The sequence below is a fragment of the Gallinula chloropus genome (assembly GCF_964237585.1).
Source record: "Gallinula chloropus genome assembly, chromosome: 6".
In the NCBI taxonomy this organism is placed as follows: Eukaryota; Metazoa; Chordata; class Aves; order Gruiformes; family Rallidae; genus Gallinula; species Gallinula chloropus.
In genome coordinates this window covers 5,948,215-5,959,547 of record NC_140091.1, presented here as the reverse complement: position 1 = coordinate 5,959,547, position 11,333 = coordinate 5,948,215, and the positions used below count along the sequence as shown (strand labels likewise).

The window sequence follows — 11,333 nt, the reverse complement described above, 5'->3', positions numbered from 1 at the left end:
AATTCTGTGACAGGTAGCACTGATGGATGAGCACTAGTGTTAGCTTAGTGGTGAAAGGGAGATTTTTGTCATGCAGGTCAGTCAGAGGATCTTCTAAAAGCTCTGATGCTTTTTATAAGGGGCTTCTAAATATGAGGAAGACTACAGAAGAAAGCATGAAGGTGGGCTATCAATACTGCTTATTCAAATGATACTCTGGGCAAGGTGTGTTTTGCCAGTGAACACGAGCTGATAGGTATGACTGGGATAAAATGAGAAAGGGATTTTTCTTCCTTTGCGAAAGGGAAGAGAAGCAGGATTTAATTAATGCAAAAGAGAAGTGGGAAGAAGGCAAAGGGATGCACAACATAATCCAGAACAATCCTTGCTGAAGGCTTCTCTCTCTGTGAGTGGGAAAAAATTGCAGACGTGGAGTTCAGAGGAAAGAATACTGCAGTATCGTAGACAGGAGGGAAAGGAAGCCTGGTTTTCTAGGGGACAGAAGAGATGTATATGACAACAGAATAGCATTGAGATAGACAAGCAATGTTTTAATGAACAAATACACCACGGACATATAAGTAGGTGAAAATGCCTTCCTAGCACAAAAACAGTGAATGGAATACTGATGTTACTTGGCAGTTTGGAGACTTCTTGACAGTCTGTAGGCCAGACTTGACTTGAGATGTCCAGTACGGGATTGGAAATTAACCTGCAAGCTCATCAGCAACTACAGGAAGCCACAGTATTGTCCCTGTAAACCCAAAAAGTGACTGATGCCAGGAAAACAGTTACCAATCCACAGGTGGAGTCAAGGTATTTAAGTCTGGGTAGCAGAAGAAGACTGGGTTTGGAGTGGTGGGGAGCGCCCAAAGTCTGGTTAATCCTCTGTGAGCGGTTCTGCTTGTACAAGTAAATACCCTCATGCTGGGTATGTGTAACTGACAGGCATATACATGGGAGTAATCAGTTGTAATGTAGAAGATTTAATAATACTATCACTATACCAATTTTTACATAATGACTTATGGCTGTACTTATGGTATTGCCAAACTATTAAAATAATTTTTGAAGAGAGGATTTTCTCTTCATATGTGGTGTCTTCAAAATTCAAAAGATAGTATTCATTGTTATACATAAGAAAAAATTTACTTTGAACCAAGTTTGCAAATATTTGTTAATGAAGATCTCAGATTGAACAAATTTCTCGATGATGTTGTTGTTGCTCTATGAAATGTCAGATGTAAGCAGAACAATTTCCTTGCCAAAAACCATCTTAGCTGGAAAGTCTGAGCAGGAAGAAAGAAACGAAAATCCCAATTTTCTGTTATTCAATTTAAAGGCAGACAGTCTTTTGATTGGTTCCCTTTTAGCTAAATCATTGTTTTTCTCTACTGTTTGACATACAAAGCAAACTGCATGCTGTGCCCACATACTTTATATGATTCCGAAGTTGGAAAAAAGTAGTCATTCATTATTGCTATTGATTTCAATTACATTAAATCAGTAGGTTGCTTTCCTTTCATTTTGGCAAGATTTTAATTCTTATAAATGCCATTTTAATACAGAACTACATAAAACACTAGGGTGAACTGAGAAAAGAGTCTTTTATTGTGCCTCATTTTCTTTCAAATATGAAAAAACAGAAGACATGAAGCTGTATCCACATAAAATTCTACATCCCATTCCAAAATTGTATTTTGAAATTGTTCTATCTTCTCTCTGGGATGGACTTGCTAATGGTGTGTGCTAAGGTGAATCAAACGTTTACGTAAAAACCTAACAGGACTAAAATAGCAGAATTCTTTGAACTGTCTGCAGAAATAAATATTTACCTCACAAGCAATATAAAATGTTCACTTTTCTATAAAAAGCATGTCTAGTTATATTTGAAACAATAAGGAGAGTATAATAAATCCTGAATGCTTAGGTGAAAGCTGTTCAAAAGAAAAATCCACATGACTCTGAAAACAAGGTTTATTAATGGAGAAACTGTTGCAGCCCATGGCTGGTATACCTTTTTTGAGAGAGGGGAGAGATAAATTTAAGTATGTTTGAGTAAATGTCTCAAGTAAGTGTAGTATTATGTGACTCAGAATAGTAAATTACTGGGGAAAATGCACATAGCCTACCTTTCTCTTCCAAATGAACAGATTGTGTATCAATGGAAAGATATAATTACAGTGTTTTAAAACATGTCATCCATTCTCTTTGATTCTGCAGCTAAATATGCACATCCTCAGCATAGAGCAAAAATATGGAGCATAAAATTAGGAATGTATTATCTGTTAATACAGAGTCAGTGTTTAGAATGATTACAGGAACATCAAGGCCCTGGTGCAAGTGAGCAGCCCTTCAAGACTGCATTTGAGAGGAGCTTCTATCTATCAAAGGCATGTCAAACAAGTGAGTACCTTTCTGAACTATCAAGAGGTGGTAACATTTTCAGGTCAAGTTTTCAAAGCTATTTAGCCACAATGCACACATGTACATGAAGCTTCTTTTAGAAGTCTTCTGGGGGAAAATGGTCTGCAACTCAGAGCACAGAATTAATTGTAATTGCATGTGTGCTTTGCTGCCTCCCAGGCACAAAAGGAGCTGCTGTGCGTGCAGTCCAGCACTCTGTTTCTACAGAGCACTGCAGTGGTCTCTCATACATGACCTGCTGTGTGCCTGCTCAGATGTGGCCTTGCACAGGATCCCTGAATATGTGGGTGCAAAGACACTGCTGGGAGCCCCTCACAAAAAGCAGCTACCAAAGTCTCAGTCTGCAACTGGAATAGCAAAATGTGCAGGCTGAGATTACTGCTGTTCTGGGCAGTCTAGGAACTGTGCATTTGAGTATTTGGGTCTGAGTTGCTTTTGAGAGCAAGTCTGGGCTTGTATGCCAGTATTGCACTTAGGAAAACATGTCCCCAGAAAAATAATCCTGCAGGACTCAGATGCAAAGTCCTACTGAACCTTTTGCAAAGTGGGAAGCCTGAATGTAGGCTGAGCTTTGGGGGCTTGCACGCTACAGGCGCTGGCTGCTCACTGCTAAGGCAAACTAGATGGTTGCCAAATCTCTTACACAGCTGCTGTGCTAGGCCCTTGCCCACCCAGGTGTTGAGGGGTGACCTAAGTCTTGAAGGGAAGGTCCTCTGCAAGGCTGCTGTGAAACATACTCTGTTACCTATCAGAATTGTTTCAGAGCAGCATATATATGAGAAAAACCAGCAGTGTTGTGCCTTACCTAGTAAAGTGGAGAGTTTTCTCCTGGAAATGGGCTACTGTGTTTTTTTAGCTACCAGCAGTAACAAATAACAAGTGCTTTCTAAGCAATACTGAAACTGGAGCATTCCTGTATTTCTAATTGTAAGCCTGTCTTTGTTTCCAGAGAATAAGGAATTCTGAGAAAAGGAGACAGGTCTTTCGAATGACATATGCTTTCTGCCTTCATCTTAGTACCTTGTTTTGAAAAACAGAATGATGAAACAGTGTGTTTTTTTCCTGCTGAGGCAGTCACTCCTCTTGATCAAGAGAAGCATGCTGCAAATTGCCAACAAAACGGAACTGAAATCCTGTGCATATTAAAAGCAAATGCATAAGAGGTATGGAAGCAAGTGTGGATGTTAAAGTCCTGAAAGGGAAAACTATTACTTAAGGCAGTCCTTACTGTAAGGGACACTGCATTTCTCTCCCAGTCACACCCCACCCATCCATAATCCCCCATGCTCTGCATACACCAGCCCAGGGAAATGTACTAAAATGTGCAGCATGTTCCCCTCTGCTTGCAGACACAGCCCCCGCTCTGTCTCTTTCTCCAGCCCCCCATGGCTGCTGTCTGGCTCCAGCCTGTACCAGGCAGCAGCAGGGGGAGGATGGGCAGGTACAGTCATGCCTGGCCGAAGAAGGGGAGGCCTGGGGGGCTGAGGCTGCTCCTGGCTCCCTGGAGTGGGGCATTCCCCACCCACTGCAGTGGGCTCTCCTGCCCCGCCTGCCAAGGTTGCTACATGCTGGGGCAGCAGTGTCCATGCCCTATATAAGAGCCTGGATGAGCCTGCCCTGCTGTGTCAGGGTGGTGAGCTAGGACTGGTGTGCCATGGATGCTGAGGAGGCTGCAGCAGTCGCAGCGAAAGCAGCACTGCGGACCCCCAAGTGCTCTCGTTGCCGTAATCATGGCTTTGTGGTGCCAGTGAAGGGCCATGCCGGACACTGCCGCTGGAAGCTCTGTCTGTGTGACAAGTGTGCCCTCATCACTGAGCGCCAGAAGATCATGGCGGCCCAGAAGGCCCTGCGGCAGCAGATGCCTGACCCCCTGCCTGGGGCAGCTTCAAGGCCCACTCCCCCAGACCAAGGCCCTGGGGTAGCTGTGGGGTCTACAGGTGTTTCTGAGCAGAGCGGCCATGTGAAGGCAAAGGGCAGCCAGCCCATCGGCAGCAACAGCAAAGGAATGGCATGCAGGGCACCACCGCCGTTGTCTCCCAGCGGCTCTCCCTTCTGGGACTACGGTAAGGGCCCATCCCCAAAGCCTCTTCCCCTTTCCCACTATCCTTCTTTCTGTGCTCTGCCTGCTCTTTCTTCCATCAAACACTGCTACTTGCACAGTTTGCAGCCTCTGGTTCCTCAGACTCAACTTGCATGTTGAATGTGCAACTCTATTTATTTTCCCATTTGCAGGGTCTGCAGTGTTGGTTATGTGGCTTTGCAAGGGCAGGAGCAACCTGCTCAGCCTCAGAGCTCATTGCAAAGATCAAGTGGCTTTTCTCCTCTGGGAGGGAAAACAAACTGATCCACTGTGCACTGCAGGTGCTCATCCATGTTTTCTCTGAGTGCTCGTTCACTTTTTATAAATTCACAGACATAAGCCTCCAACAAAAAAAAAAAAAAGGATAAAAAACTCAGCGATGGCAGGTAAAATGGGGAAGTTACTGCTGCATTTGCCTGAAGCAAGCATTTTATGATAGCACTGTAAAAGAAAGAGACCTTTTGGCCTTAATTCCTGTAGCAAAGACAGAACTTGGCTGGGATCACTTGGTGTAAAAGTGCATTTGGTATTTAACAGCAGAGCATAGATTTTGCAGGTGGAAAAGTTGCATGGTCTGTCACCTCTTAAATTGCTTCCTTTAACAGAGTCTTTCATGTGGCTTGTCTAGTTTATTACTATTTATTACAGTAACTTCATACTATTACTATTTGCTATCGTAATTTTACAGAAATCCCTACAGACTGCAGTAGTCATTAGTCTGAGGCTCTGGAGAGCTGGCAGCCTGCAAGATAATGCTGTTTTGAGAAACCCAGAGGAAAGACTAATTTTGGACATCTCTCGTTTATCTGTCTATAACTGTTGCCCGTATTTTCACTTTGGTTCCTAAGAAAATTATGTTTATGAGTGATACTAGCTGCATGTGTGCCTGCCAGTCTTTCCCTTAATCAAATTTTTTAACTGCTGACCAATTTAAAAAAAAAAAAGGTTATAGACAAATTGCATAATTCTTGTACTCCAGAAGTCAACTTGCTCTCAAAGCAAATTCTTCCACTTGCCTACCAACAGGAGGATGTATGGACATGAAAGACCCAATTCATAATCACATAAGGACTCTCTTTTTTGAGATTTCAGAGGGGCCATATAAGATTCCAGATTCAAGATAAAAAAGTAACTGAATCTTGCAGGTGAAATTGCCAGTGTTTTTTCTTTAAAGTGAGTCCTTGTAAACTATCATAGAAAGTGATAGATAGGACTAAAGTTGGAACTTTTCTCACTGTTTCCTAGCTCACACTGCTTTACCTCCAGAATATATGGCCAACCCAGAATACCTGGAGAGAGAACCTCCAAAAGTGTACCCTGGATGTTCTGGGGTATATCCTTACCACCCATTTCCCATGGGATTTGCCATCAATCAGTCAGGCTGTAGGGGAGCACCACCACCTCCAGGAATATCACTTCAGAGAGGTTTACGTCACATTCCTAGCAACTTCAGGCGAGGGAATGCACCTTCTGTGTCAGTAAGTATCAGTCTTTTAATAACCTCTGGAAATATTCCTGTCTTCTTGTTGTTAAAGTACCCATGAAAAGTTATCCTGCTTATCAGTTACTTCACAGTGTTTTGGTATATTATGAAAACATTAGCAAGTGTTCATAGTCTCTCCTGAACTCAGAAGAGCAAACCCATGCACTTGCAAGGGGCCAGATACTGTGGGATGTTTTGGGGCTTGTGTGTCCTGCTAACATCTCCCAACAGCCTTTTGAAGTGATGCAGCTGGATACTTAATATGTTCATGATGTACCAGCACAGAATGCACATTGGAACTCTCCTGTTCTTTCATGCAGGATAAATATAATGGGGAGGGAAAGTGTCCAGACTTTACCAAGGCACCACAGCTGCAGAGAAGAATAGGATAACATCAGCTTCCACAGGGAAGCAAATCCATGTTGTTTGATGTTTCTGGTTTGAGATACTTGCTTTCTCAAAGCAGTGGAAAGTTGTGGTTAACAGAAGTTTCAGATGAAAAATTCTTAGCACCACTGGGCCAACATCTTCAAATAACACAAGACATAATAAGAAACAAGATGTTAAATTGCCTAACAAGATGTTAAATTGCTTGTCAGTTGTAATGGTGTGTGGGTACTTCCAGTTCTTTTCAGTGCTGTCAGTTCTGTTGGTTTGAACTGGTGGTGTCCAGTTTTTGTACCACAGTTGTGCACATTATCAGATCTCCAGCTGCCATATGTCATTCTGTCTGCATTCAGTACAGTTCATCAGTACACGTTAAGGTAGAGTGATCTGCCACAAGACTACTAGATTTACTAGGCTTGTATAGAAATGCCCTGTTGCATTTTAGGGGTTATTGAGAAGGATGGCTGAGGTCCAGGTAAATCATCCCGATGGGCTGGATGTACACAGGTTGGGAAATGCCTCCTCTAGACTATCACTGTATGTGGTTTTGAACTTAATTTTTAACTGATACTCAAACAGATGGAAGGATCTCCTACAAGTTCCATCTGTACTAGGGTGCACAGCCAGATCCAAGAGAAAAATGCTCCTATTTCTCAATTGCTAGTGTTTCAGAGGGATGGAAATACCTCCTTGCAAATGGAATGAGTTTCACCATGCTCTAACAGGTCTGCTGATCACTGAAAATTAGGGCTGTGGGGCACCCTGTGGTGCACTCCAGTCCCTCAGTGCAGGTGGAGCCACTCACTTCACTGGGCTTAGGGAAGAATGCATTTCTAGCTGGGAGGTGGTAGCAAGAAGGTTGCCTCTCTGTTACATAAAGACTTCCAGAGTAGTTCAGTGGCAAGTACACCAGGTCAGTGATGAAGATGAACTGCTCTTGGTTTAAAGCAACTGCTTTAATAAGATGCTGGAATAGGTGATAAGGACTCAGAACATCTATTTCAGCTGGATGTCATCTGAGAAGCTGCAACTTCACAGTTTCAGCATGTTACACTATGTGCACAGGCTTTGCCCATCCTACTAACTTGCATGGACATGGCAGCATATGCCCACAAAACAGGCAAAAAATGTAAAATTCACAGGTAAAAACTGAAACAAATTGATACTGCAGATGTATCCTGGAGAGCATTTGCAGATGGAAGATGCTTTGCTTCATGTGTTTCCACAGATTCCAGATGGTGGTGGAGATTTCAATCAAGGATACTACACTCCTCTGCCTCAGTTCATCACACCAAGTTTTCTGCCAGGGATTCATTACATTCCACCTCCTCTTTCACTGAACGTGTTGGCTGAAACAACCAAGGAAGCACATGGTGAGGAAGTATGAGATGAGCCCTGGGAGAACCAGTTTTAATCTGTTTTCAATACCTAACCACTGAGGTGGAATCCTCATGAGACCTTGATTCTAGCTAGTTTACAGGGGTTTATAGATCCCTGTGGGGGAGCCAGGACTGAGATCCTAAAGTCCCAGGACAGATGGTCAGTTTGTACAGCTTTGGGAAGGGCTGATTTAGGGGAAGCATCCTGACATGCTGAGGCTTTATAACTGATGAGCATCTCAAGCTTATGCAGGCATTTAAGGCCCCCGGGACTCAAGAGCTATTCCAGAATATGATCTGTTGATGTTCTCAAAATGACAATATTTTTCTAAATAGCTAGTTTGTAGAACATATTTTAAGAAATATTTGGCTCTGTTGCAATTTAGACATGTTTAAAAATGCAGACGAACACTTAGCATGAATAATAGAAAATTTCTTGCTCATCTGAAAATCCTGCGTTTTAATTTTTCTAAGTGAAAGATTGAATCTTCAAAATCTCAGGTTGCTGTATTGAATCTCACAGAATTGAAAGTTTCTGGCATAGGTTAAGTCTTTATGCTCCTCTCTTTTGGGTCTGTTTCATGCATGGTGCTTACATATGGACATATTTGTGATACTTGCAAGTTTTGAATTTGTCTGCAGCTAGCTGTGACCACAAGAGGGTAGAGCTGCTCAGAGAATTAACCACTAGCACTGAATGAATGCAGAGACAGTTTTCTTTCTTTCTTTTTAATACAACTGTATTTCTCTTCCTGAACATGAGAATAAAAAAAAAAACCTGTTTATGAAACATTACAGTAATCACCCAGTGAAAAATGAAATCTCTTGTATAAGAGGGAAGAGAAATAGAAGTGTATCATTATCTCATTTTAATTTAAAAGATGTTGATGGTGGTTATGTGGGGCAAAATATAAACTGGGTTTTTTTTGTTCTGGTTTCTTGACAACATAAGGCTTGTGCAATCTCAATTTCTGTTAATATTGGTACTCCCATAACTTTTCAGCCCATTAGTTATTTTCAGCCAAACTCACAGTTGTGATCACAGGCCTACACAATATTGATCTGCAAAGGAAACACATGCCTCCCACACAACCATTTGTTTGCAGCCATGTCATTATGTTTGGCTAGCTGTCAGCTTGCACTTGATTACTGACTGACATGTACACCTTGGCTAAAAACCAAGCACTTACCAGTCAACCCAGCAGTGGGCATGTATCTCCAGAGCAGCCAGAGCATACCTGTTTCTTGTATGGCTGGAAAGCCAAAGAAAAATAAGCAGAAGATGTGGTGGACATGGAGAATATGAAGAATACGGCAGTACAGACATCATAGAACTGTAAAGTTATTTTAAGTACTGACAAAGGCACTAGGATTTTAATGCAGCATGTAGGAGTTACTGGTGTGCTGGAGGTGACATAATATGGGCTGCATTTGAGAGGAGAAGAGGAAAACGAGGGCTGGTAGGCAAGCCAGAAAGTTTGTGTGTGAATTAATAAGTTTTGTGATACAGAGGGGACAAAAGGTCTAGGGGATACTGCAGTGGCAGAGAACATGTAGGGACCTGCAGCTACTCTACTGGAGTGTGTTGGAAATGGGAAGGAACTGGGAGTAGCAGACAAACATGGGGGACATGGAGAGAAGTAGTGGTATTGTGTGAGGAAAACAGAGGAAACACAGTCTTGTAGTGGCACTGTGAAGTTGTACTGGCCAAGCAATCATGAAAACAGGCAACTGGATAGAGAAGAGAGGTCATGAGAGTACCTCCCCGGAGAGCAAAATGCCATCTAATGACCTCAGCCCTTACTACACACTAGGGAAATCACAAACTAGGCACAAAGCCATAGGAAACAATGCATCATGGATTATGCTGCTCAGAGAATAATCCCATTTTCTTAGTACTACAGAGAAAGTACAAATTAATTCCACTACATAGCATTTGTGCTCCAGGATATGTAGGAATTTACAATTGTGACCCAGTGAGCAGGGATACTTGTGCATGAGGTCATACACAAAACAGCCTGCCAGCAGAAGATGCAGATGTAGAAGGAAGTTACAGTGAAACTAATAATTCCTTGATTCTGGTATTCAGAATTCTTGAAAAAAGAAGAGAGAATCTGTAGCATTTAGTGCCTAGGGATATATTAGGATTGCATGATGCCTTTTTTCCCCAAGAAAGGAACTGACGCATACCTACAGTTAGACTTGGGAATATCCTTCCTCCATTCTGGAGGTCTCCTTGAAGGTAAAATGGGCTTTCTGGCAAAACTTGCAGGAAAATGAATGTAGAAAGCTCTAGCAAGGGACACCTACTGAGAAGAAATGTCTGTGATCTCTGCCCTGAAGGGAATCTGAGAAGGCAAATTAATAAATAAATTAAAAGTCCTGCCTGAAAAAGATTTTCAAGGCTAGAAGCTGCTACCAGAAAGATCTGAGTCAATAGTTGACTGCAGTTAAATGACTGAGGCCAGTTAGGTTTGCAGTGGTGATGTGAAGCATAGGCCATGTGTGCAGTATGGACTATCAACATTATGGGGATTTGACAACAAGGTGAGACCAGTAAAACAGCCAGTACAGCATCTGAGGATAGAGCCTGATTGAAGATGGTTTGCTTTCTACAGAAAACCAAACAAAACCCCAAGTCACCTGTGAGAAAATGAGGGAGCTTTTCATGCAAATTGGCAAGTTAATACTCTATAAAATGAACACCTCGAGTTGGATTTGAAGAGGGCATTATTTGGCATGTCACGGCCTTTTAGAATTGACAGGAATGTTACAGAGGCATGGCATAGATTCACTGCAGTTAGGAGAGCAGAAAAGTCTGCCTCATAATTCTATACCCAGCGCAGCTTCAACATTTGCCATCTTGAAGCACTTCTGGAAACATTTCTTAAACCATGGCAGAAACAGAGCCACTGCTGTCTGAAGTGCAGGATCTCACTTCACAGAGCCCTTAGCGTAAAGCACCTTCGACTAACAAACTGGATTAACAGAAGTAGGTTTGAATTGAGAATTTACTTCTGGAAATGGGATCGATACCAAGTGTAATCCAAACTGACATACAGAGTTTGAGGGTTTTGGCTTGTTTGTGTTTAACTCTGACCTTTTTCTATTCTTCATTTTTATTTCAGCTACTGAAGGTGACAGTCAGGATTCAGGGGTGACTCATGAACCTGGACAACCATCTTCCCCAGAAGAAACAAGCAGAGACCAATCTGTATATTCTAAACAGTAAATGGGCTGGAGAAGAGCTGAGTAGCAGGCAGTGCTGTTTTCATAACTAACACTCTCCTCAGTAAATATGATGGTAGAGTGACACTTAACCACTGAGCAGCCATCACAGCTATAAGAGAGAGATTAGTTCTAATATGATCATAAAGTGAGGCAGAGATCTGCCAGACTCACAGCTCTGTCTCCCTAGCACTATAAAGCCCTTGTTCCCAAAAGATGTTTTCCAAAACCACTGTAAACCTCTTTCCCCTTAAAGAGGTGGAAGCAGCAAAAGAATTATGACTCTCTCTGTTTCCTTTGCTGAGGTTAGATGGCTCCCTGACTTTGAAGTGATGTCTCTGAGCCATGTATACTCAGTAGCCTTCTTCAC

General features: G+C 42.3%; 1 protein-coding gene across 1 annotated transcript; it reads left to right on the top strand.

The window, feature by feature from the left end:
- Positions 1-4,060: 4,060 nt before the first annotated feature.
- DMRTB1 (DMRT like family B with proline rich C-terminal 1) lies at positions 4,061-10,967 on the top strand (the record flags this gene model as incomplete). Its single annotated transcript, XM_084265860.1, has 4 exons — positions 4,061-4,469; positions 5,732-5,964; positions 7,585-7,729; positions 10,864-10,967. 4 exons carry the CDS (start codon positions 4,061-4,063, stop codon positions 10,965-10,967), a joined length of 891 nt encoding a protein of 296 aa, XP_084121986.1.
- Positions 10,968-11,333: the final 366 nt, after the last annotated feature.